The 27,805-nt window shown below is 39.0% G+C and overlaps 1 protein-coding gene across 1 annotated transcript in view; it reads left to right on the top strand.

Annotated features, from left to right (window-relative positions):
• Positions 1-11,615: 11,615 nt before the first annotated feature.
• Positions 11,616-27,805, top strand: part of LOC114243401 (nose resistant to fluoxetine protein 6) — a 33,630-nt gene continuing 17,440 nt past the window's right edge. Inside the window, exons 1-6 of the mRNA XM_028174882.2 lie at positions 11,616-11,761; positions 20,910-21,058; positions 21,919-22,089; positions 23,629-23,785; positions 25,319-25,421; positions 26,205-26,292. Of these exons, the coding sequence (XP_028030683.2) occupies positions 11,674-11,761; positions 20,910-21,058; positions 21,919-22,089; positions 23,629-23,785; positions 25,319-25,421; positions 26,205-26,292 (756 nt within the window). The 5' untranslated portion in view covers positions 11,616-11,673. The remainder of the gene's footprint in view (positions 11,762-20,909; positions 21,059-21,918; positions 22,090-23,628; positions 23,786-25,318; positions 25,422-26,204; positions 26,293-27,805) is intronic.

Genomic DNA, 27,805 nt, shown 5'->3' with positions numbered 1-27,805 from the left:
TCCGGTGGTAGATTCTGCGAAGCACGCCTCTTGCTAGGGTCAGTGTTAGCAACACTCCGGCTTGAGCCCCGTGAGCTCACCTACACACGTTAGGGTGAAGCTGAAATAGCCTCTCAAGGCTATCAGCATAGGTAGGAAAAAAAAACTTAAATAAGGCCAAACACATTGAAATATCAAACAATGCTTCATCGAATCTATTAAACAAAAACACTTATTTAGCTATTTGAATGGAGTAAACTTAATTTAAGTTCAATTAAAAGCATCGGTCTGCTGATGGTAATACCAAATAAAACGCACCATTAATTACAAAGATAAATGTCGCTTAAGCTAAATAGCCTTTCACCATTCGATGTGTTTCCAGAGATCATAATAATATGATATCATATCATATTTCACTGGTGGTAGAACCTCTTGTGAGTCCGGACGGGTAGGTACCACCGCCTTGCCTATTTCTGCCGTGAAGCAGTAATGCGTTTCGGTTTGAAGGGTGGGGCAGCCTTTGTAACTATACTGAGACCTTAGAACTTATATCTCAAGGTGGGTGGTGCATTTACGTTGTAGATGTATATGGGCTTCAGTAACCACTTAACATCAGGTGGGCTGTGAGCTCGTCCACGCATCTAAGCATAAAAAAAATAATTACTACATGCCCCTCTGTTTGTGTGTGTGTGTGAATGTACATAATAATGTCTTCCCGATCCGGGAGACTTAAAGTATTCACATTATCTGCTCTTGTAAAAGAACCTGTAATTACAGCCGGTTGGGAAGCAAAAGTTTTAAGCTTGTATTTAAGTTTGAGATATACTGAGAGCAAAGAAAATAATCCGAAGTCCAACATAAACATATTTCTGAATAGTGGTGGGGCGTCTTGTTAGTCCGAGGTGGTAGCATGACTTAGCCTATTTTTGTGGTGAAGGAGTAATGCGTTTCAGTTTGAAGGTTGGGGCAGACTTTGTACTGTAAAACTGAGACTTAGAACTCATGTGTCGAGGTGGATGGCGACTATTACGTTGTTGCTGTCCACGGGCTTAACCATTTGTTAATATCAGGTTGTCAGTGAGCTCATCCACCCTCCTCCTCCTTCTTCAATTGATCGCTCATTGTTGAGTATTGTGATGTGAATTTCCCCCTACCTGTGAATTTCCCCCTACCTGTGAATTTTCCCCTACCTGTGTATTTCCTCTGTGATTTGTAGCCACTTATGTCGGTCAGTGGTACAGTGCGTCGTAGTAAAGAAGTAAATGTAAGCAACAACAAAAATCAGCAATTAGTGAAATACACCAATTACGGGAATATCGGTTCTAAACCTTTCATCATTCGATAGGCCTCTGAAAGTAACGTTTAAATCAGATGATAAAATAATATATCTTCATTGGCTACTCAAGATCTGTCATGTATCAATCAATCAATTTTTATATTTGTCATTTTTTAGTTTTATATTTGAAATAACAATATATAAAAAAAACAATCCCTTCTCGGTTTTGTAGCTACAATATGAAAATAAATTGTACTGACATTGAAGAATGATACGAGTCTGAACGGCAGTTTTATTGCAATAGAAACTTTAAAATCCAATCCTCCCAAGGTCGCTTTCACATTGTCGTGTCTATGATTTGGGCCTTACGCGCTGAGAAACTATAACAATACGAATAATGTTTCCGATGTAAACCGGATAATTTTATACACTAACTAGCTGTACCCGTCCGCTTCGCTGGGCATTTAAATTTAACATTATTATTTCTCACCCCCACAAAGATTCTCATCACTAACACCCCCGCAATTGGTGTACTGGTCCAACACTCATATAAATATTAGCCTATCCATTAAGTACATGACGTATTTTCTACATGGATACCAAGTTTCAAGCCAATCGTATGCACAGTTCAGTAGTTATTACGGAACATCCGTAAAAACCACTGTTGATTTATAAATTAATATAGATAACCTTTGTTTTACAACAATTTATTATTCGTATTATGCTGATGTCCATGAGCATCGGTAACCACTTACCAACTACTTGTCTTGCGATAGTTTGTCTTCAAAGCCAATTAAACATCTAGTAAACAGTTCTCGATGTGTCCCAATCTTTACAACTACACACAGTAAAAGCAAAGATCCCGGTACTGATCTTACAAAAGTTTTAATTCCCCTCCTTCCGGGCGCGCTTATCATGTGACCGCCAAGTTTGGTCGGAGTCGGACTTAAGCCACTTAAGCCTTTAGCTATCTAACTCGCAGAGGATATTATAACTTAATGCAAATTAGACAAGGGATAAAGTATTTTATCTACTTAAGCTCGACTAAAGTGAAATTCTGAAGCACCTTTAATAACGTGATAAGCTTCACTGATGGTAGGGCGTCTTGTAAGTCCGCACGGGCAGGTACCACCACCCAACCCACTTCTGCCTTGAAGCAGTAGTGTGTTTCTTTGGAAGGATATATAACTGGTAGTCTAGAGTATTTTCCAGTTTCACCAGGTGTAGTGGGATTTGGTAACAGTTGCCTTGGCGCGCCCGAAGGATACCTAACAGCTCAAGGGCGATTTGAAGGGTGAGGCAGCAGGTGTACTGTAAAACTAAGACCTGGAACTCACGTAACAAGGCGGGTGACAGCATTTAGATTGTTGATGTCTGTTTGCTCCGGTAACCACTTAATGTAGGCAGGCCGATTGATCACACATCTTAGCAATTGCAAAAATAATCCCAGCGGAACAAATATTTATTCATTGATCTGGTGGTATTGAGTGGCAACCGCGTACTGGAAGACATAGCGTCGGTAGGCCTCCCACAAGATGGGCCGACGATCTATTGAGGTTCTGAGGAGGTTGGGGGAGGCCTATATCCAGCAGTGGACGTCCATGAGCTGATAAGAAGAGTCTGCATGAATGGTATTCCTTTTTTTCCTGCCTAAGCTGATAATCTTGAGAGGCTATTTCAGCGTAACTTTAACTAGTAGGTGAGCTCTCGGGGCTCAAACCTGACGACGTTACTAACACGAACCCTAGCAAGAGCCGTGCTTCGCAGAATCTACCACGGGATCGAAAATGCGACCCACTGACAAGATCTGGCGAGAAACTCATAAGGCTGCGTCTGTGGGTTAATTTACTTGTCGAGCCCTTTGTCGCAAGCAACGGGTTCGACAAGAACGATGACCGGGGTATTCTGATCTTGTTTATTCCAATGTTTATGGTATCTTTTTTCGGATAGAGGGGTCAAACCTCATACGGCGTGTCCGCGCCTAAGGAGCATGCGAGGTATGTGGTGCTTGATGGGTATGGGTGAGCTAACCTATGTATGTATAAATGAGATTTCCACCATGGCGGTAAAATTTACGTTTTCATGTCTGTTGGCTCCAATGAATAGCTTAACATTATTACGCCGGTGAGAGTAACGCCATCTATCGCCGAATAGTCGAACGAATATCGAAGGATCTAGTAGCATCTAGAACGCTCGAGAAGTACAGCGCCATCTATTTTCAGATAGCGAAAACACAATACTCGGATTGTGTGGAATATTCTCGATAATTCTAGGGATGTGGTATCGGCTATAAAAGCGTTGTAGGGATGGCACACAGTCAGTTAGTAATCGGAAATACAGTTTTTAGTTGTACTTTGGTGGAACATTTATTTATCCCGAACCCCAGCGCGTCACAATATCATCCATTTATATTCAAGAAAAAAAATCATGAGAAATTTATAAACATTTCCTCCAAACCCTAATTTCACCTGATTTATTGCGAGAAATTAATGAATTTCAAACATTACGTTCGAAAAGTGAATAATTTTTTTTTTTTTTTTTCTTTTTTTTTTCCTATCGAAGCTGATAGCCTTGAAAGGCTATATCAGCGTAACCCTAATTTTTGTAGGTGAGCTCACGGGGCTCAAACCTGATGACGTTGCTAACACGAACCCTAGCAAGAGTCGTGCTTCGCAGAATCTACCACCGGATCGGAAACGCGACCCACTGAGAAGATCCGACGAGAAACTCAGTGGGCTGTGTCTGAGAGTTAATTTACTCGTCGAGCCCTTCGTCGCAAGCGACGGGTTCGACGAGAACGGTGACCGGTGCTTGAAGTACCTAGAAGCACCGTTGGTAGATCGGGAGGATCCGAGATGACGTGTTTTGGGCGACGTCGACTGCTTTCCATTCTGTCCGCAGGATCGGGAATGGTGAATAAATTGTTTTGCTTTATAACTTTAATCGTGCTATCTTACTCGGCTAACACTTTCTAATTCGCTGTCTCTTTCACACGCAACCTTGGAACTGTACCGGTTGTCGTGTGGTACAAGTGAGAAGCTGCAAAGCGTTTTGTGTTGCTGATCGAAGTAGATGAGCTAACGAATGATTCTGTGTGTACTGGACACACGGAATAAGCCCAAGCAGGCCATTTTAAGGAGTCAAGCGATACCTATTTAGTCACAATAATTAATTATGAAAAGATATTTCTGGTTATTCATGTATAACTAATATTATAAATTTGAAAATTTTGTATGATCGTTATACAATCACGCTAAGCTAGATGGCGGAATAGATCTGTATAAAATTTCATAGTAAAGTACTAACTACTACATGGGTTAGATTATAATACACTTGTACTATAATAAATAAGAACCGCGCTTTGTCAGGTATGTTCGCTTTAGTACATACGACACGCATTATCACTGGTTCATTATTTCACGTATAGACCAAAGAGTGACATAAGCCATTCTTTATCCCAGAAAAAACAAACTGGTTAATGCTTTCTGAATTACAAATTTAACGCGAGTGAAATAATAACAATATTCTGTAATAAAAAAAAATTTATTCCTCTAAAGTCGAACTTTCATTTTCTCACCTGATTGTGAATAACTTACTTACTAATATAAGTGAATAACTTACCTTCACTCGTGGGCACCGACAACAACACACACAACATAACATAGTGTGTATATTGGTTTTTATAACCTATAGTTAAAAAACTTTTATTTTCTATGATTTAAAATATTCATCTATGTTATCGATGCGTTGAGAAAGGAGGGGCGCCTGGCGGACACTGCCGCTGGGTACCGTCCCATCGTGTTACCGGATGAGGTGGGCAAGCTGCTGGAACGCATTCTGGCGACCCGCATCATCCAGCATCTGTTCAGGTTGGGACCCGATCTGTCGGCGGAGCAGTATGGCTTCCGAGAAGGCCGCTCAACGGTAGACGCGATCGTTCGCGTGCTTCCCCTCTCGGAGGAGGCCGTCTCCAGGGGTGCGGTGGCTTTGGCGGTGTCGCTTGATATCGCCAATGCGTTTAACACCCTGCCTTGTTCCGTGATAGGGGAGGGGGCGCTGGAACGACATGGAGTGCCCCCTACCTTCACCGGCTGGTGGTTTCCTACTTGGAGGACAGATTGGTCACGCGTACTGGACACGGTGGGATCCTGCACTGGTTCTCAGTCGTGCGCGGTGTTCCACAGGGGTAGGTGCCCTCCTCCCGGGTCTGAGCGTAATCTGTTACACAGACGACACGTTGGTCGTGGCCCGGGGGGGGGGGGTTGCTGAGTCTGCCCATCTTGCTACCGCTGGAGTGGCGCGTGTAGTCGACAAAATCAGGAGATTGGGTCTCGACGTGGCCCTCAGTAAATCAGAGGCCATGTGGTTCCACAGGCCCCGGAGAGTGCCACCTGTCCTAGCCCATATCGTGGTTGGAGGCGTTCGTATCGGGGTCGGGGTGCAGTTAAAGTACCTTGGCCTCATTCTGGACAGATGTTGGACCTTCTGTGCTCATTTTCAGAACCTGGCCCCTCGTTTGTTGGGGGTGGCCAGCGCGTTTATCCGGCTTCTGCCCAACGTCGGGGGTCCTGACCAGGTGACGCGCCGTCTCTATACGGGGCGCCTGTGTGGGGCCAGTCCCTGGCCATGGGGGTGGCGAAGCTGCTGCCACGGCCGCAACGCACCATCGCGGTCAGGGTCATTCGTGGTTATCGCACCATCTCCTTTGAGGCGGCGTGTGTACTGGCTGGGACGCCGCCTTGGGTTCTGGAAGTGGAGGCGCTCGCCGCTGACTATCAGTGGCGGGCTGACCTTCGTGCCCGGGGCGTCCCAGCCCCAGTGTGGTCAGAGCGCGGAGGGCCCAATCTCGGCGGTCCGTGCTGGAGTCATGGTCCAGACGGCTGGCTGATCTTTCGGCTCGTCGTAGGACCGTCGATGCGATTCGCCCGGTCCTTGTGGATTGGGTGAATCGTGACAGAGGACGCCTCACTTTCCGGCTCACGCAGGTGCTCACTGAGCATGGTTGTTTCGGTGAGTTCCTGCACCGGATCACAGCCGAGCCGACGGCAGAGTGCCACCATTGTGGTTGCGACTTGGACATGGCAGAGCATACGCTCGTCGACTGCCCCGCATGGGAGGGGTGGCGCCGTGTCCTCGTGTGTTGGGAAGGGAAAGTTGTTTTGATAATATCCTGAAAAAACACCCCACGCTTATTTACAATAAAATATTTTTATCTTACGCAATTTTGAATACAAATTTATTAAAATTTATTTAAAATTTTTTTGTTGGATTTTCTATAAAAGCGTATTTTGTTAGATTTTTTCTAACTATTATTTATTAAATTAAATCACGCTCGCGTCCACTCATCGATTGCACCGAAACGAAACAACGCTTCAACACATCACGTCCACTTGTACCGCTAGTCTTGCAATATTGGATTTTCAGTCATTTATATTTGTTTTATTGTACAATGTGCCATTAACTTTGACTTCACTTTTTGTGGTCAAGGTAAGGAAACTTGTAAATGGAATTACGAACGTGCACTCGAGAATTTCGTTTGACATATTTTTGGGGTTCTCTATTGAATTAAAAAAACAAAGATTAAAGAATTTATATAATTAATACGTGAAGCAAAAACTTTGTATCCCTTTTTTTTTTTTTTTATTGCTTAGATGAATGGACGAGCTCACAGCCCACCTGGTGTTAAGTGGTTACTGGAGCCCATAGACATCTACAACGTAAATGCGCCACCCACCTTGAGATATAAGTTCTAAGGTCTCAATTATAGTTACAACGGCTGCCCCACCCTTCAAACCGAAACGCATTACTGCTTCACGGCAGAAAATAGGCAGGGTGGTGGTACCTACCCGTGCGGACTCACCAGAGGTCCTACCACCAGCAATTACGCAAATTATAATTTTGCGGGTTTTATTTTTATTACACGATGTTATTCCTTCACCATGGAAATCAATCGTGAACATTTGTTGAGTACGTATTTCATTAGAAAAATTGGTACACGCCTGCGGGATTCGAACACCGGGTGCATCGCTCAACACGAATGCACCGGACGTCTTATCCGTTAGGCCACGACGACTTCAAAAATTGCGCGGACGGAGGCGTATGAAATTTTCCACACTTATAGAGAATATAGAGAAGAAGTGCACAATGCCAATATTTTTTTAAAATAATGCATAAAAAATACAGTAAATCAATAAAGAAAACATTACACACACTACATACCATGTATTTGACGCACACACGCATGCATACTATTTATTATCAAAGTTTTGTTCTTGACGTCTTTTAAAATGGTTTTATGACCTGGTTACTGAGACCTTTAAGTCATGTCTTATTTTTAATTTATATTCTTATTTTTATAAAAAATGATAATATGGAGTGAAACGAAATGAAATGAAGATGATTAATTTGAGATATTAATCTATTGGAATGAAATGACATGATATGGGATGAAACATAATCTTAGTAAAATGGTGGTCATTTACTGAGATTTTTTCAGTGGACTTTTTGGAGGATCCCGAGAAGTTACGTCCCTCTAGAGGCTTTGTTTCATTTTCCCACATTTGTGCTCTTTCACAGATATTAAACAGATAATAAACCACCGTTATTACACATTTAAACCTGAAGAAACACTAAATAGACAAAATAAAACAAATCACACAACTTCACTCCTCGCGCTCCCGCCAAAAAGTCTGTTCTTGACGTCTGTTGTCAAATTGAGAATAGATTAAATATTGTTTGTCTTTGTTAATATTTTTTATAGTGTAGTCTTGGCGAAATTTGTGATTATAGAAGTATAAAATACAATCATAATAGTGTACAAACTTACAATTGCAATTAATTATAGTCGAATTTCGACTACTGCGCGACATCTAGTTCATTATAAATGCTTTTACAACAAATTCTATCGGAGGCTGTACTAGATATCAGAAGTCGTCGTGGCCTAAAGGATAAGACGTCCGGTGCATTTGTGTCCAATATTAATATTCGAATCCCGCTGGCAAGTACCAATTTTCCTAATTAAATACGTTCTTAACAAATGTTCACAATTTACTTCCACGGGGAAGGAATAACTTGATGTAGTAAAAATCAAGCCCGCTAAATTATAATTTGCGTAATTACTGGTGGCAGGACCTCTTGTGAGTACGCACGGGTATGTACCACCACCCTGCCTACTTCTGCCGTGAAGCAGTAATGCGTTCCGGTTTGAAGGGTGGGGCAGCCGTTGTACTATTGAAAGTGAGACCTTACAACTCATGTCTCAAGGTGAGTGGCGGTTTTTACGTTGTAGATATCTATGGGCTCCGGTAACCACTTAACATCAGGTGGACCGTTTTTTTTTTTTTTTTTTTATTGCCTTTGTAGGCAGACTGGCATACGGCCCACCTGATGGTGAGTGGTTACCGTCGCCCATGGACTTCAGCAATGCCAGGGGCAGAGCCAAGCCGCTGCCTACCGCTTAATACTCTCCACAAGCCTCGTTTGAAGAAGGACATGTCATAGCGCTCGGAAAACACCGTGGAGGGGAGCTCATTCCATAGCCGGATGGTACGTGGCAAAAAAGATCTCTGGAAACGCACTGTGGATGACCGCAGTGGCTCCAGGTAGTATGGATGAACTCTACTCCGGTGGCGGGCGGTGCGATGGTAAAAACGAGATGCTGGTATCATCTCGAACAATTCCTCAGAGCACTCCCCATGGAACATACGGTACAAAATACAGAGGGAACCGAAGTCCCTCCGCAGACCCAGAGGCTCCGTGAGCTCGTCCATCTGATGAAGCAGTAAAAATAACAAAAAAAAAAATCATTGCAATTGTTTCTGGGACTGTTTCATTTGTGGGATTCCAAATGAAAGTCCCCTTATCGAAATACCTGATTTCTATGAGCTGCTTGTAGTGCGTATTAGCTGACTTGAAAAGATGTTATGGGGGCATCTATACTAATATTATACAGAGGAAAGATTTGTTTGTTTGTTTGCATTGAATAGGCTCTGAAACTACTGAACCAATTTGAAAAATTCTTTCACTGTTTGAAAGCAACAGCCCAGTGAGATAGGCTATAATCTTTTTTGAAAAAAAAAAAATAGGGATCCTTACTAAGACTCCAATAATGTAACCCAAGGTGTAAAAAATTACCTAAATATTCTTTACATCGCGTGCCCTGCGAAAACTATTGATGATAGAATAAAATAATGTACTACGACTTTGTAGAACACATTATTATTTACAAAAAGTGTTGCAACAGCATATGTCTAACTATTATAGTTATGCCGCAATAAGTGTTCTTTTATTTAAAAAAACGAAACAACGTCGTTGAAAATTTTGTTAAAGACCCGAGCGGAGCCGGAGCGGGCCGCTAGTCTTAATATAAAGAGTAGAGGATCATCGAATTAAATGAAATCTCTACGTAACTAGAGCCGGACGTTTGACGTGACCACTTCAGGAACGAACCTATGAGCTCCTTTGCATTTTGACGCAAGCGCTCTGTAAATATTTGCGGCGAGAAAAAAACCCTGAACGAGAAACGTTGTGTGAACGTTGTTCAAGCGTCAACTGTTGCGTAACCGTGTCAAAAAAAAAAGGGACTTACGTAAGTTATTTTTAGCAGAAAATCGCGAGATGTTGCTGATTTTTTTTTTGTTGTTATTGTTGCACTACTGATCTCGTTATACTGTGAGATTTTGAACGAAAGATTTGTATATACATGAAGTGTGTGTTTTTGTTTGTTTGTATGCTGTTTTTTTAGGTAATAACGCTACCAGAAGCCTCCTAGTGAGCCCGCAGAATTTGAACTCACTACTCTTATTAATTCTGAATTACTGGTGGTAGCACCTCTTGTGTGTCCGCACGGGTAGGTACCACCGGTCCGCCTGTTTCTGCCGTGAAGCAGTAATGCGTTTCCGTTTGAAGGGTGGGACAGCCGTTGTGACTATAATGAGACCTTAGAACTATAGTGGGCTGTGAGCTCGTCCACACATCTAAGCAATAAAAAAAACAAAAAGTTCACAATAGTTATGTCTTCAAGTGTGAAAGGTAATACCAGAAAAACTTCAAACTCATGTTTCAATTAAGTCCGGCATTCGCTTTGGGCGTAATATTGCGTAGATTGGTCAACGAGCACCCGGTACACCTGATATTAAGTGATTACCGAAGTCTGTAGACCGAACAACGTGAATGCCGCCACCCAATTTGAGAATTCAGGTTTACCTATACGTAAATTGTATAGTAATTGCGCAAATTATAATTTTGTACGGGTTTATTTCAATACGCTATATATTTTTTAAGCGCTGGATCTCATTTAAAAATGACAATTAAGTCCGTTTATATTTAAAAAAAACATGTGTGCAATTCACACGCGGTAAAAGTGAAACCTTCAAACATTTTGGCTTCAAGATAATGAGACGAATGTAAAATTTCGGGAAGAGGACAATTGTAGGTTTTAGTAATGATCATAGTGATACAAAGTTTGATAACCTGCCTATTTCTGCCGTGAAACAGTAATGCGTTTCGGTTTGAAGGGTGGGACAGCCGTTGTAACTATACTTGAGACCTTAGAACTTGTATCTCAAGGTGGGTGGCGCATTTACGTTGTGGATGTCTATGGGCTCCAGTAACCACTTAACACCAGGTGGGCTGTGAGCTCGTCCACCCATCTAAGCAATAAAAAAAAAAACTATTTTACTTTATTCGTATATATGTATTACATAGACTTATTCAGAATTAATTAAGTACGAATATTACGTACGAAGTGGTGGTGGTGGTGTTTAGGTGTAACCCACCTGGTGTTTAGTGGTTACTGGAGCCCGTAGACATCTACGACGTAAATGCGCCACCCACCTTGAGACATAAGCTCTGAAGTCTCAAGTATAGTTACAGCGGGTTCCCCACCCTTCAAACCGAAACACATTCCTGCCTCACGGCAGATATAGGCGGGGTGATGGTACCTACACGCGCGACTCGCAAGAGGTCCTACCACCAGTAATTGCGCAAATTATCATTTTGCGGGTTTGATTTTTATTACACAATGCTATTCCTTCGCCGTGGAAATCAATCGTGAACATTTGTCAAGTACGTATTTCATTATAAAAATTGGTACCCGCCTGGGATTCGAACACCGGTGCATCGCTCAACACGAATGCACCGGACGTCTTATCCCTTAGGCCGCGATGACGATAAAACAGTACTGTCCACAACAGTATTAAAATTATTCAACTTTCCATTTCGTCCAAGGCTTCATCTTGTAGGACGCGACCAAGAAACAAAAACTGTTTTGCTGTCACTACAGTTTGCATTAAAAAAATAAGAATCAAGTACGAACTGCAAGTAAATTCCAAATAATGTGCCGTAATGTGATTGCGAAAATTCAGGTACTCTGAAGTAAGCCGGGCGCTAGTCAGTCGAGCGCAATTCACACACAGAAAATGACTCTACATTGGTTCTTAGTGGTTTTCATTCAGATATTACATTCAGTGCATTCTGGTAACGTTAGTGAAATAAAAAATAAACAGAGTGAGTTTTTATTTTTGTTTAAATTTATGTATTTACATTTCCAAACTTTTGTAGAGCCGTAACAGAACGAATGCAAAAGATATCGTCGCTGTCAAACCAAAATCTGCTATGTGCAAAAATTCTATTTTGAATTAACGAGTAAAAACTTTTTCGTATAAAATTTTATATAAAGGTGAATTTTTAAGAACTAAAAAAAACAAATGAAAGCCATACATTAATATTAAAGCTATAGACACATAGCAGGTTTATTTTTTTATACGGTAGATAGGGCTGCGAACTATATGAAAAGGTCAAAAAGTAAAAATCTCAAAAAGTGCACATAGCAGATTTTGGTTTGACAACGGCGATTTACCTATCATTAGGTTAGCCTTATTATTAGGCAAAAATTTACCTATCTAGCCTATCCATTAAGTACATGTATTTTCTACATGCATACCAAGTTTCAAGTCAATCGGAAGCACGGTTCAGTAGTTATAACGGGACATCCGTAAAAACCACTAGATTTATATATAGTATAAATATTTTTATGTTCGTTACCTAAGCGCTCCTTGACTTATAAATAAACCGAAAAGGGGTAACCTATTTGAATTTAGTACATTTTCAGATTAGTCTCATAGAAATTTCATCGGAATTGGCTTAGTAATTCAGAAAATCATAATGTTATTTTGTAAACAAAATTGTGAATTGCTTATTATTGATGAATAATTGATGAGTGTCACCATTGATGTTGGTTTCAAATAATATTTTTACATAATTACTAGCGAACCCGACAGACTTTATCCTGTATACGCGTTTTAAAATCCAAACGTTCCGTACTTTTATCGCAAAAAATTATCATAAAAATCATTATTTGTAATGGATCGAATTGTATCTATAAACCTTTCTCGGATTCACACGATCACACACACACAAAAAAATTCATCAAATTCGGCCCAGCCGTTCAGGAGGAAAGTTGATTAACATGCATACGGACAGACGTAATAAATACATATTATTATTTAGATTTAACATACCTAAAGTGACCCAAAATGCTAGTGAAAAGGCCTCCGGGCCACCAGTAATCCTTCCTTCGTCGAAAAACTATGATAAAAAAAAAAAAAAAAAACGATCTTATAATTAGATATGAACAGGGCTTGAAATTGAATTCGATTTATAGCAGTAGCTTCCGAAATATGTATTAATAGTGTTACATGTAGTCTTTTATTTTAGGTTTTTTAGGTTTAGGTTAGGTAGTTTAGGTTTTCATGAGTTTTACACATGATTAAAACTAATTGTATGCTTTAATTCTCATCCCGGTCATCGTTCTCGTCGAACCCGTCGCTCGCGACGAAGGGCTCGGCGAGTAAATTAACCCACAGACACAGCCCACTGAGTTTCTCGCCGTATCTTCTCAGTGGGTCGCGTTTCCGATCCGGTGGTAGATTCTGCGAAGCACTGCTCTTGCTAGGGTTCGTGTTAGCAAAATCGTCAGGTTTGAGCCCCGTGAGCTCACCTACTAGTTAAGTTTACGCTGACATGGTCCCTCTAGAGCATCGGCTTAGGTAGGAATAAATAAAAGATTCTCATTTCTATGGTCACGGACGGCGAAAGCCCTGAAGTGTTCGAAACATCACAAAACAAGAAAATTATAATTTGGAAAAAAAACGCGATTAAACCGTAAAATGAATTTTAATGGTGATATTGCGATAGTAAATAGTTTTTATTTTTAATACGAATCTACAAATATTTGTTTTATGTAGTAGTACATAATATATTTTTTATTTCCTTAAATTATTATTTAATACATACGATTTCCCAATTAATTTACATGGGTGTAGTTAAGTCATCTATACTAATATTATAAAGAGGAAAGGTTTGTTTGTTTGTTTGTATTGAATAGGCTCCATAACTACTGAGCCGATTTGAAAAATTCTTTCACTGTTTGGAAGCTACACTATTCCCGAGTGACATATATAACCTTTTTTGAAAAAAATTAGGGATCCTTACTAAAACTCTAATAATGTAACCCAAAGTGTAAAAAAATTACCTAAAATCTTATACCTTTAAACGAGCAATTCTCGTCTTTAATAAATTTTAACTTAATATATATCTCTATAATACTAGAGGTCCCGTAGTAGTCGAAATTCGACTATAATTAATTGCAAGTGTAAGTTTGTACACTATTATTATTGTATTTTATACTTCTATAATCACAAATTTCGCCAAGGCTACTCTATAATAAAATATTAATAAAGACAAACAATATTTAATCTATTCTCAATTTGACCACAGACGTCAAGAACAAAAGTGTGACAATAAATAGTATGCATGCGTGTGTGCGTCAAATACATGGTATGTAGTGTCTGTAATGTTTTCTTTATTGATTTAATGTATCTTTTATGCATTATTTTAAAAAAAATTGCATTGTGCTCTTCTTCTCTATATCTATACTAATATTATAAAGAGGAAAGATTTGTTTGTTTGTTTGTATTGAATAGGCTCCGAAACTACTGAATCGATTTCAAAAATTCTTTCACTGTTTGGAAGCTACACTATTCCCGAGTGACATAGGCTATAATCTTTTTTGAAAAAAATTAGGGACCCTTACTAAGACTCCAATAATGTAGCCCAAGGTGTAAAAAAATTACCTAAAATATTCTTTACATCGCGTGCCCTGCGAAAACTATTGATGATACAATATAATAATGTACTATGACTTTGTAGAACACATTATTATTTATAAAAAGTGTCGCGACAGTATATGTCTAACTATTATAGATGCCGCAATAAGTGTTCTTTTATTTAAAAAAATAAAACCACGTCAAATATCGTCGAATTTTTTGTTAAAGACCCGAGCGGAGCCGGAGCGGGCCACTTGTTCTCTATAAGTGTGGAAAATTTCAAACTCCTCCGTCCGCGCAATTTTCGTAAAAAGGGATACAAAGTTTTTGCTTCACGTATTAATATATAGATAAAACAGATATTCTAAAATTATACATATTATCTAAATCAGTAGTCTAGTCTTACAGTTAAGACCACATTGCTTGGACTGACGCAACGCATTTCGCAAACACGGGCCAGTTTAGATATATCTGAGGAAAATTTAAACTGGAACAAACAGTATAGTGGAACTCATGATGACTTATTTAAGATAATGTTGATGAGTTTTGTATATTTTATGATATACAAGCTCACAGCCAACACGATGCTGTGCGGTAAGGAAGCCAAGATAACTTAGCAAATGTTTTTATACAATTTGATCTTTAACACTCCATTCATGCTCATATTCTTTTGAAGTTATACTTCTTTAGGCGCGTTATGAAAAATTGATCAGAGTGAAATTTTACGATGCGCACGCACCGTGACACAAAATTAACAGAATGAAGTTGCCTACTACTAAATCGCTCATTACAATACGACCGACGTAACTTGGCGAGTCTGAATATAGCCGCAGGTGAACTTTCCGAACCGTACCGAGAATTACCGAATTTATACGATGTCAAGAAAAGAGATGTCCATGTTTAATCGATTTTTTTTCAAATTGATTAAAATTTAAATAAAAAAATAAAAAAATTAATAAAGTATAACTTCTTACCCGCGTACATAAGTACACGCACCCTTTTTTATATTATTACTAACAGAACAAATATTTAAAAAAAACTGCATAATTTGAAAACCTACAATCAGAGCCGAAGTCAGACTGGAATTATTTTTGAGAAAAATATTTGGATCCTTCCATTTATTAGGGAATTCATAATATCGGTCTCAATTTTAATAGAAGATTTTCTCCTTAACCTATCATAGTCTATTTGGGAGGTTTGATTAAGGAAAGAGCAACATACTCACACAGATCCATTACTTTGAAGTAAATATATAAATACACTAGCTGGCCCGGCAAACGTTGTTTTGTCATATAAATTATTTCTAGGTAACATAAATAACCTGGATACCGACTGCAGCGCCATCTGCCGGGCTGGTTTGTGAATCTAAGCCATCCAGGGTGCCACCCAAACGCATACAAAAAATATCATTCAAATCGGTCCAGCCATTTAGGAGTTCAGTGACAAACACACGCACAGAAAAAATCTAAACTAATATTATAAAGAGGAAAGATTTGTTTATTTGTTTGTATTGACTCCGAAACTACTGAACCGATTTGAAAAATTCTTTCACTGTTTCTAAGCTACATTATTCCCGAGTGACATAGGATCTTTTTTGAAAAAATTAGGGATCCTTACTAAAACTTTAATAATGTAACCCAAGGTGTAAAAAAAATACCTAAAAAATTATTTACATCGCGTTTCTTGCGAAAACTATTGATGACAGAATAAATATACTACGACTTTGTAGAACACATTATTATTTACCAAAAATGTCGCGACAGCATACATCTAACTATTATAGATATGCCGCAATGAGTGTTCTTTTATTTAAAAAAATAAAACAACGTCAAATATCGTTGAAATTTTTGTTAAAGACCTGAGCAGAGCCGGAGCGGGCTGCTATAGATATATAAAGATAAAGCATCGATGTGTATGCAGATACCGACCTTGAGATATGAAGTCGAAGTGTTATATTACTTATTGTAACAATTGTCTCACGTTTAAGACCAAAATGCATGACAACTTCGCGGTAGAAATGGATGATGGAGTATTGTGAGTCCGCATCTATCCATCCACACAGCCATCCAAATTAATCCAACACCATCCTAATTTCTGGGTAACCGTATCATCTTTGACATATAATTGGATAATAAACATTTAATTTTCCCGGTAACCGTACTCGTCGAACTCGACAAAGAGTTCGCCGTGTAACCTAACCCATGAATCAGCTCGCTGAGTTTCTCGCCGGATCTTCTGAGCGGGTCGCGATTCCGATCCGGTAGTAGATTCATTCGCGAAGCAGCTGCTCTTGAGCTGTTAGGTCTCCTTCGGAGGCGCTCGGGTAGCTGTTAGCAAATCCCACCCCTCCTGGCTGAGCCTTTGCTCGCCCACCTGTCCTGGTGAAACTGGAAAGGCCTCCGGGCCACCAGTAATCCATCAATTATAAAAAAAAATTAAAAAAATTTAATTATTGATTAAACGTTTGGCAATAACAAGAATGATGAATAATAAATCATATATTTCACTCGAATGCACACCGCGATAGGAAATGCCTAGTTACTTCATCACGAACAAGCAGGACATTGCTCAAGTCCTGTGTATTCGCGCGTCGTATGGACTTCGAACAATTACTTTCCGATTATTATTCAACGGGTAAGCAGTAAATATCGATGTTTCTAGAATGGTTTTTGGGTTCGCGGTATTGGTATGAAGGTTGCGAAAACAGTTCGTATGAAGAAATTTGGTGCGCTTTGGACAAGGGCTTTCTCACTTCAAATGTTTTTTTTTTTCATTGCCTTTGTCGGCAGACGAGCATACGACCCACCTGATGGTAAGTGGTCACCGTCGCTCATGGACGTCAGCAATGCCAGGGGCAAAGCCAAGCCGCTGCCTACCATAAATCAGAATACATAACTGCTTCACGACAGAAACGGGCAGGATGGTAGTACTTTTTTTTTGACTAACGGATGGACGAGTTCATGAGCTAACTGGTGTCATTCAGTTACCGGAGCATGGACTATGGAGACATCGGAACGGGAATGCAACTAACCAACTCGATAATTGAGGTCATCAGCGTAAAAGTAGCCTAACCCACAATTATTTAAATTCAAGCTTATGTGACGTATATTGGAATGTATTTAAAACTAGCGACCCGCCCTCGCTTCGCTTCGGAAATATTAAATTTTATTATTGATAGCTGAGTCCTGCGATGTTACCCGCGGTTATTATCGTACCGCGGGTGACACCGCGGGGCGAAGCTAGTCTAAAAAAAGTAGCCTAAGTTACTCCTTATATCATCAGCTATCTATCAGTGAAAGTCTCGTCAAAATCGGTCCGGAACAAACAGACAGGCAGACAGACAGACAGACAAAAATTGTAAAAAATGCTATTTTAGTATATGTACCGTATGTACCGTATATATATTATATTCATATGCATGTAGTAAAAAGCGGTTATTTCAATATTACAAACAGACACTCTAATTTTATTTATATTTATAGATATAATAAATATTGATGCAAAACCGGCCTATCCATAGTCTCACCCATAGATAACAGATAGCTTTTTAAGCATTATTTTCGCACGTATTGTTTTTTTCACAAATAATTCAAGACCAAAATTAGCCAAATCGGTCCAGCCGTTCTCGAATTTTAGCGAGACTAACGAACAGCAATTCATTTTTATATAATAATATAGAGATAACATGATATACATCTAAAATAAACTTAATCTATGACATGTCCTTCTTCAAACGAGTCTTGCTCGACTGGACTACTATCCAGTCAATGGTAGGCAGCTGACGTCATTGCTGACGGCAACCACTTACGGTAAAGCTATTACATTGCATTTTTTTATCAACTAATTATAATTAGGCAATAATAATTTAACATTAAAACAATAATACGATAAGACGACGCTATACTTATAAACATTAACAAAAGCAAAACATTAATTTTTCATATAGAATTTAATTCTGAAATAAAATTTATTATTATTATTAACTGGCCCCTTCACACTCATAAGCTAGACAGCGCGAGAGAGAGATGGGTAGACTTTGATGCGCATGCAGTGCGACGTCACGCCGCGCTCTTAGACACAAACACTACACAAGCGTAACGTGTGAATGTGTTGAACGCGAGCTACACGGTAGACGGAGTGGGGGGTGTTAGGTTTTATTTTCGTTACGGTATTTCTTGATTCGGTCGCCGCGCTCAAAGCCCGCGATAAAAGCTATGCGATAGCTTAATATATTTATTGTACAGCTCTGGATGAAAACAGCATCTGCGGAAAACTAATGATTAATGTTTAAATAAGTATAATGGACGGCGCGACGCTAAGTGTACATTGAAGTATTAAATTTGCAAGCATCGAAGTCAATTTCGTAATGTTGTTTAAAATGATTTCCAGAAAAGCGAAACTAGACCTTATTGCGCCTAAATGAGACGCTAATTTATTTTCCACGATTTCGAGAGACGACGTTTTTATTTCGTTATAATTTTCGATTCCATAATTCGTTAATGGTATGCAATAAGTAACCAATCATTTTCATTCACTAAATAACAAAGCAGATTAAATTTCATTTGATTTTATACACGCATGAATGACGAGCATTAACAAATACATTGACTTAACTATCGATCGACTAGAAGCGTTAGGAAATTATTTAAGCGGCATGCAAAATGGTTGCAATAAAACAGTAAGGAATTTTAACGACCGTTTAAATTCTCTATACCTTATTTCCTTTTGTATCGTTTATTTATTTATTACACTTCATGTAAAATTTACATTGGCGGACTTAATGCCTAAGGCATTCTCTTCCAGTCAACCAATGGTAGTGCAGAGTAAATAGTGGTAGGTGCAATGAAATTTATATTAAGTTACGAATACATACACAAAAAAGTATACATATATACACAATCACATATACATATACATACATACATATATACAATAGTTTATACAGTATTAAAAGGACGACTGCACGACGAAAGAGTTACGAACATAACTAGAACTATGCGTGGGACAACTAATTAATAGGCTATGGAGAGAACGTAAGGCTCGCTCATGGCTGGAGTGAATATATTGAAAATAAGGAGTTAGATAGGAAGGAGGTTCAGGAGACATAGGTAAGAAAGGAAGGTAAGAGTCGTCAGTGCACGTAAATAACGACGTTGGCGAACCGGTAGAAGTTTGAGCTGAGCACGATAGGAAGATATTATTATATGATCATATTTACGAAGTATATTCCTTGGGGAATGCTGTTTTTTTACGCAATGCACAAGTCGTTTTTGTGCAAAATCTTTTTTTTTTTTGTTTTTACTTAGATGAGTGGACGAGCTCACAGCCCACCTGGTGTTAAGTGGTTACTGGAGCCCAGACATCTACAACGTAAATGCGCCACCCACCTTGAGATATAAGTTCTAAGATCTCAAGTATAGTTACATGTTCATTACCTAGAAAAAATGCGTTCCACCATAGTACCTTAGATATTTTAAATCACATTCTCGATTTAAACAAAACCTTGCTTGGTTCATACCTGCATAACGTTGCTTAATTCTCCTAGACGTTCCGGAAATGCAAATATTGACAAACTGCTATTTAAATTTTAGTTGGTAATAGTTTATTTTCTGTACCAAACTACAGATAGATTCTCTTTTGGAATCTAGCGATTCTAGACTGGACATTTTCCATCTTTCCAATTTTAGGAAAGTCATAAATTGAAGACTATTTTTGGATCACATTTGGTTACTTAAACTAAAGTAGCTACAATGTAATCGTAATAAATGACAGATGAATTAATCCAGAATTTTAGGCTTCAGTGTTCAGACATGTCTTTCTTATAGCTTCCTTCCTTAGGCTATGTGATGTCAGCCTGGAATAATATCGGTCTTGTTTATCTTGGAGTTGACTAATAGATGCTTTGGTGCCTCTCTTCCTTGCGTCGTATTCCTCATTGCTGAGGGTCGTGAGCACCCTTTTGTATCACCTTCGCACGCACGATTTTTCACCATCCATTCTTGTCTCTGGCGGTGTGGAGGGCGTTGTGAAACGTGGATCAAGAGCGGTGCGGATCTGGTCGGACCAACGTATTGGGCTACGCCCCCGAGATCTTTTCCCATCTACCTTACCAGTCACGGTTAGGCTCTCGAGATTGCTACCGTCCTTCCGTGCGATGTGACCAAAGTATTCAAGGACTCTGCGAAGACACTCGGATGACAGCCGCGAGGAGATTTTGAGTTCTTGCAAGATTGATACGTTGGTCCGAAATGCTGTCCACGGAATACGCAGCATCTTTCTCCAGCACCACATCTCAAAGGCGTCAATGCGTCTGCGGTCTGCAGATTTCAGTGACCAGGTCTCAGCGCCTCATACTATATACAGCTACTTGCCTATTTCTGTCGCAAAGCGAACTTTCGTCCAGATTTGAAGGGTGGCTATTATGCAATTTGACTAAAACTTGACGACTTCATGTAGCCAAACCCTGGAATCATTAGTTACATTAAATAGCCATTAAGTTTTCAGATCATATCAGTCTGGTCATAAAGAAATATACTGTTTGTTAACAGATGTAGAGTCGATACTTGATTACCACTCAATGCCGGCTCTGTCTGAGCTGGACGACTTCGATCTATGCCTGAAGAATCCTGAAGCATTGTATTGCATTGTGGATATGGTGCTAATGGAAGATGACACGCCACTGTATCAGTTTATTAAGGTAAGTAAAGTTATAAGAAAATTTCTTTTATTTTACATGGCTATTCACTCATACATAACGGCACAATGGAAAAGTGTTTTCCATTATCATAAAATATATAATTAGTTCTTGATCTGTAAGCTTCATTTCAGAGTGAACAATTCTTGCATCAAAAGGTCTAACAATAGCTTTATATATAATATCTATAACACCTTCATATATCATCTTCACTGTTAGATATAAATGTAACTGGTCATAGCTCAGACCGTATAGATATGACGACGTTAATACTACTTTAAGATGGGATCAAAGTCTAACCTCTATTACAGTACAGCTATATCCCCTTTTAAGTTTGGAATGCAAGCAAATCGCTACGGGATTATAGCACCTATGTTTGTGGATCTGATTTTATAAAACTACATTATTCTCCCAAAGTGGACGTCGATCTTAAGTAACCCTTAGATATGTGTTTATTAATACGCTTTTATTAGCTTCAGACTTATGTATGTTAGTATGTAACGGAATCTTTGAACATGATTTTGACCGCCTTCAAAACGTCAGATTAACTCGAAATTTGGTATACTTATTAAGGACCGATGACAATTAAATATTTTAAAAAATTGAAATTCAACTAAGAAATGAAAAATAAATAATAGCAAAAACACGCTTTTTTTACAATATTATCATTTTTTTCTTACACTATTTTTAATTCAAATTCATCAAAATTTATTTTCTATTTTTTAGTTGGATTTTCTATAAAAGCGTATTTTGTTAGCTGTTTTAAACTATTATTTATTTTTAGATGTCAAGTCAGACGTAACATGCTTACCAGTGCCTAAGTGTTACCTAAAAATCTTAACTCACGATTCTTCTTCACCCAGAACTTCTCCTCGTTATCATACAAAAACTACATGCACTCAAAACTCCACCGAGGAGTATGCGCGTCGCAAAACTGTGGACTTAACACAACGTACGCCAATCAAACCGACACCACCGAAAATGAATTGAAGAGATGCTTCAATTCCAGCATACACGAAGGATACGGACTTCAAGTAAGCTTATTTATAGTTGTGTGAATAATTCTGGTATGAACTCTTTATGCTACGAAGATAAAAGTACAAGGTAGGACTTGTAACTGACCCAGTCCGCAGGTATTTTGAGATGAAAGAAAGGATGCACCTGGTGAGTACCTAAATGCACCTTATGAGTAGGTACCAAAATACTAACTCCACAGAGAATACATTATCAGCCTCCAGTAAGTCGAGAATGTGAGTCCAAGGATATTAGTCCAAGGTTATTTCTGCCGTGAAGCAGTAATGTATTTCGGTTTGAAGGGCGGGGCAGCCGTTGTAACTATACTGAGACCTTAGAACTTATATCTCAAGGTGGGTGACGCAGTTACGTTGTAGATGTCTATGGGCTCCAGTAACCACTTAACACCAGGTGGGCTGTGAGCTCGTTCACCCATCTAAGCAATAAAAAAAAGAAGGAGAATAGTCGGTTAACAAATTGAAGTCACAATAACTCCATTTCAATAGCAACTATTTGCCAGTTAATATTTCCACCTTCACTGTGGTATAATAGAATAACAGAATTTTAAGACATACATAGATACATTCCCAAATATCTACGAGGAATTAAAAAGCTACCAAACCTAACCTTGAGATAAAAAAAATTGGAAGATTTTCGATGATCCCAATGCCTATGTGGTGTCAAATATGTAAGGCAAATTTGTTAATATGTAGAGACTCCACGTGTTTGAAAATGGTCAACAGGATCCATGTTGAAGAGCCACGAATAAGAAATAAGAATAAAAAAAACACTAATTCAAAGCCTCAAACACTAGAACAAGAGCTAACCTTTTGCTTTAATCTGTATCGCCTTCATAACCGGATTGAAATCGATTTGAGCAAAGATAAAATAAACTATATAGGCTCAGAGTTTCCGACCTCATAAAACTTCTTCAAAGGCGTGTTATGAGGAAACATTCTGAAGATTTCGGATGAAAATTATTAATTTTAGATCATACTGTAGATTGCTTATGAGGCTTTGCTAGGCATTTTGTTTGATTTTAGACGGCGCTATCACAATTCCTAATTAATATAAACGACTACAAAATTATTCGTAGGTTCTTCGATTGTATCTGTGATTCGTGTTGTTTCGAAATTTAAATTTTTAATAAAAAAAAAATCTCATATCTTTGGCATATCTCTCATATCATATTTTGGCGATGATGATGGAGATAATAGTTTCACGCGCTGTTAGTCGAGTTCTTTATAATATTCCTTTTTTTATGGCTAAAATGGGTAGACCATCGCATGACCCATCTGGTATTAAGTAGTCCTTGAAGCCCATAGACGTCAAACCGTAATTGCCAGTAAAGAAGAAAAAAAATGACCTGTGTGTGGGATTCGAACACCAGTATATTCGCATCGCTCGATACGAATGCATCGGCCGCCTTATCCTTTGGGCCACCACTTCAATTCGTCATAAATACAATAATATTAAGCTTTAGTGCAGAGTTATATCTAGAATAGCTTGCTGTTTGTGCTGAATGTTGCTCGCCCATTTAACTGTTTGCTTCTTTCTAGGTAGAGTCGCTCTCAGTGCGCTACTGCAAGACCCAGAACGATTATGTGCCACCCGATCTCCTGGACTATATTGTTGGTGTTTTATTGCTAGCTGTTCTCTTGGTCAACTTTGGTTGCTCCGCATACGTATACCTGTTTCCCGATGAGAAGGAAAAATGTAAGTAACACTAATAGGTTTGTGGCAGTATCCATCACAGAACAGAAAAAATATTTGACAAATGCCTGAATCTAGATTACGACATTTTCAAGATAAGCTTACATATATACAAGTTTCGAACGATAAGATTCGGACTGTCAATCTACTGAGTAATATTTAACCAGCTCGATGGAAGATCTTTCCTTTCGTTGTCAAACCTACAGGTTCTTTGTAATTGACTAGTGAATTCCGGTCACGTCCCGCTGTGGCTATCGCGTTGTTTATATCAATAAAATCAATGGTATCAATAACAACAATTACTATAAGCTATTCATATATATACAGTCATACATTGGCTATACTGTAGTATGTGCTATTGTAATTTATATGGTATTAAATTGCGAATTTTCACACAAAAACCGTTTAGTAGTTTTTGCGTAAAATAATTACAAACATCCACAAAAATTTCAAACTATTCCATTTACAAAATGTTCAGGTCCTAGATCAAAATTAATATTAATTGGCTGTGATTCATTCCTAGAGCTTAAAAAACGGAACCACAAGATTTTATTTATACAACGTGATCTAAGGAGATAATAGTGAACTACATTTGTCACGAATACCCACTTCGATAAAGCGGCACTACATGAGAATTATCTCAATGTGGCCGCCGGAAACTACATAGCTGATCCTACGGACCAAATGATAAACAGTCGACGTCACCCAAAACACGTCATTTCGGCTCCTCCCGATCCAGTAACGGTGCTTTTAGTTACCTCAAGCACCGGTCATCGTTCTCGTCGAACCTGTCGCTTGCGACGAAAGGCTCGGCGAGTAAATTAACCCACAGACACAGCCCACTGAGTTTCTCGCCGGATCTTCTCAGTGGGTCGCGTTTCCAATCCGCTACCATCGGATTCTGCGAAGCACGGCTCTTGCTAGGGTTCATGTTAGCAACATCGTTTGACTCCGTGAGCTCACCTTCTAGTTAAGGTTACGCTGATATGGTCTCTCTAGACCACAAACTTAGGTAGAAAAAAAAACGAATAGAAAGTATTACTATCATGTCAACGAAGACTTTGACGAGGTGAACCTTTTTTCCCCTACCTATTCTCTGTTAGCCTAAGGGGGCTATTCCAACTTAGCGTGAACCTGTAGGTGAGCTCACGGGCTCAACCTGAAAGAATTTGCTAACACTAGCTCTAGCAATGCTTCGCTGAATCTACCACCGTATCAGAATCGTGACCCACTGAGAAGATCCGGCGAGAAATTCAGTGGGCAGTGGTGAATCGATAGCCTTCTTAGGATAGTCCAGCAGTGGATATTTCTTTGGAGATTGTGATCACAAATATTGTATTGTTTTATCTGGTAGCAGAACTGTTAATGAGGCTGCACGGGTAGATACCACAGTCCTAGTTATGTCCGCTACAAAGCAATACTTTATAGTTTGAAGGGTGAGAGCTATTATATAACAATGTAGGGACTTTGCCTCACCTTGGGACCTTGTGCCTCAGTCGAATTAACTATCTAATGTCAATACTCTGTTTCATTTAGGCAACAGATACTTGATGGCGTTTTGCGTGCAAAGGAATTGGAAGGCCCTCAAATATGGTGGTAGTGCCGACGGTGGAATCTTCAAATGCTTTCAAGCGTTAAGGTCAGAATTTCATTATTTTTTTATTTTTTATATATTATCGCCTCTGAAGGTAGAAAAGTAGATAACTATTTGATTTTGAATAGCCGTTGATACTCTAGAGATCAGCAATGCAATGAAAACAATTGAGTCACTGCCCATCCTTTAGCCTATTTCCAAACTTCGTATTAACGAAAAACCGTAGAGATGAATTGTCATTTCAGAACCCTAATGATGACCTTGAAACGAATGACGCAATGTTAAAAGTGAAGCCTTCCTCATCGTCAGACCATTGGCATGAGATATACAATACAAAATAGACAGATCAGATCAAGGTCCCTACATCTTGTTGAATTTTTTGTTTTTTCGTAGTTGCTATATTGTTTAAATTCTATTAACGTATCCCAAACGATTTTTTGACGTGATAACCTCTTATAAATCGATGAAAACTGACTGCACGCATGAAAAAGTGTCACGTTCCGCCTGAGCCCGAGCGTGCAAGCGAGAGCGCGGAACAACCGATAGAGAGGCACGATCGGCCCATACGTTGGCTTGTGACACATTTATTTATTATCTCGTGTGACGTCAGAGCTAGCAGTTTGAATATTTCTGCTACTGACCTCAACACGTAAAACTATCGTCCGTAAACATAATTAAGTAATACGTAACCGAACTCATGGTCTACCCGCTGGTTCCCGAAGCCCACAAACATAATCTCACCACACGTTTCGGAACATCACGTGAAAGAATAAATTGTGTTAGCTTCCCTACAACAAATTGTTTAGATCATGTATTATTATTTCCTAGATTCTACACGATGGTCATGATCCTTGGTCTTCATTCAATGATATTCATTGGCTACGGTTACACGGCAAATCCTGAATTTATAGAAAAGGTAAAATTTTATAATTTTATATACAATAAGTACGTGTATTTTGTGTACACATACAATATCTAATTATTTAAATTAAAGCCTATGAAATTTTTTACCCTGTGGTACATTTATTGCACCTGGTGGAGAATGTCTTAGGCATTATATTAACCATTGCGCCTTTTGTGAATTAAATAAATGTTATTATTGTTTAAATATTTATTTTATATTTCATATATATATTTCACAGAAATTCAACCTGAATTAAAATTGTAGTGAAATCTATATCTATACTAATATTATAAAGAGGAAAGATTTGTTTGTTTGTTTGTTTCGAATAGGCTCCGAAACTACTGGACCGATTTGAAAAATTATTTTTCCATTAGAAGCCGACATTGTCCCTGATGAACATAGGCAATTTTTATTTTTATTTTTTATTTTTTTTTTCTTGGTTTCATGTGTATTTTAATATTTCCGAAGCGAAGCGAGGGCGGGTCGCTAGTCTGTTATAAAAATGAATTGCTGTTCGTTAGTCTCGCTAAAACTCGAAAACGGCTGGACCGATTTGGCTAATTTTGGTCTTGAATAGTTTGAGGAAGTCCAGGGAAAGTTAAGAGGTAAATAAATATGAAAATTCTCGGAATTAAATAAAAATAACAATTTTGCTTTTCTTTTGATGTGTCTTTTTTTTTTTTTTATTGCCTTTGTAGGCAGACGGGCATACGGCCCACCTGATGGTGAGTGGTTACCGTCGCCCATGGACTTCAACAATGCCGGGGGCAGAGCCAAGCCGCTGCCTACCGCTTAATACTCTCCATAAGCCTCCCGTCGGACAGAGTCCTTTTGTCTTTTATGTATCGATTGAGGCACTACGAAGTCTGCCGGGTCAGCTAGTTACCTATAAATATCTATGCGATGGTAGTATACAAAATAAAATAAAAGTTGTCCAAAAACTTATTTACCAAAAAGTTATTTTGGAAAAATCAGTTATGACATTTAATTAAAGATTTTCATATTTAAGTGTACATTGCCGGGGCGGGCTATCGAGTTCCATTGTTGACATCCAAGAAAGAATTAGAAAGAGGGTAGTTTTTCTTTTGGTACTAGGTGGCCTTTTTTTGTACCAGCATCTGATTCTCCTACGAGGTCCCTGCGCCTTGGGGCCACGCGGGGTATTTGGGACTGGACGGTCCGCAAATGGTTCAAGAGATAGAATTTAAGACCCTACCCACTAAGCGACTCCCCTGCACTCTTTCATCCGACATCCGATCTCCATCTGGGGTCAGAATCTGGTCAGAGTAGGGAGTTTTCCGCGGTCAATACCAGACTCGCTGCGCCACCACGCCGATTTATGTCAATTTTGGTGGTGGGCAGTGCGTTGGTAAAAAGGCAACGGGCAAACCGAAGTCCCTTCGCAGACCAAGAATGACTAACGACCGTAAGAATGGGACCAAGTGACCCGTAGGAATGGGATTACTGGTTTATTTGGATGAGATTAGTGGTTAGAGATTCATTTTTAACTGGTGTTAGAACTTCT

Source organism: Bombyx mandarina, chromosome 28, assembly GCF_030267445.1.
Source record: "Bombyx mandarina strain Sakado chromosome 28, ASM3026744v2".
Taxonomy (NCBI): domain Eukaryota; kingdom Metazoa; phylum Arthropoda; class Insecta; order Lepidoptera; family Bombycidae; genus Bombyx; species Bombyx mandarina.
The sequence above is the reverse complement of the archived record's forward strand: the minus strand, read 5'-3'. Positions and strand labels throughout refer to the sequence as shown.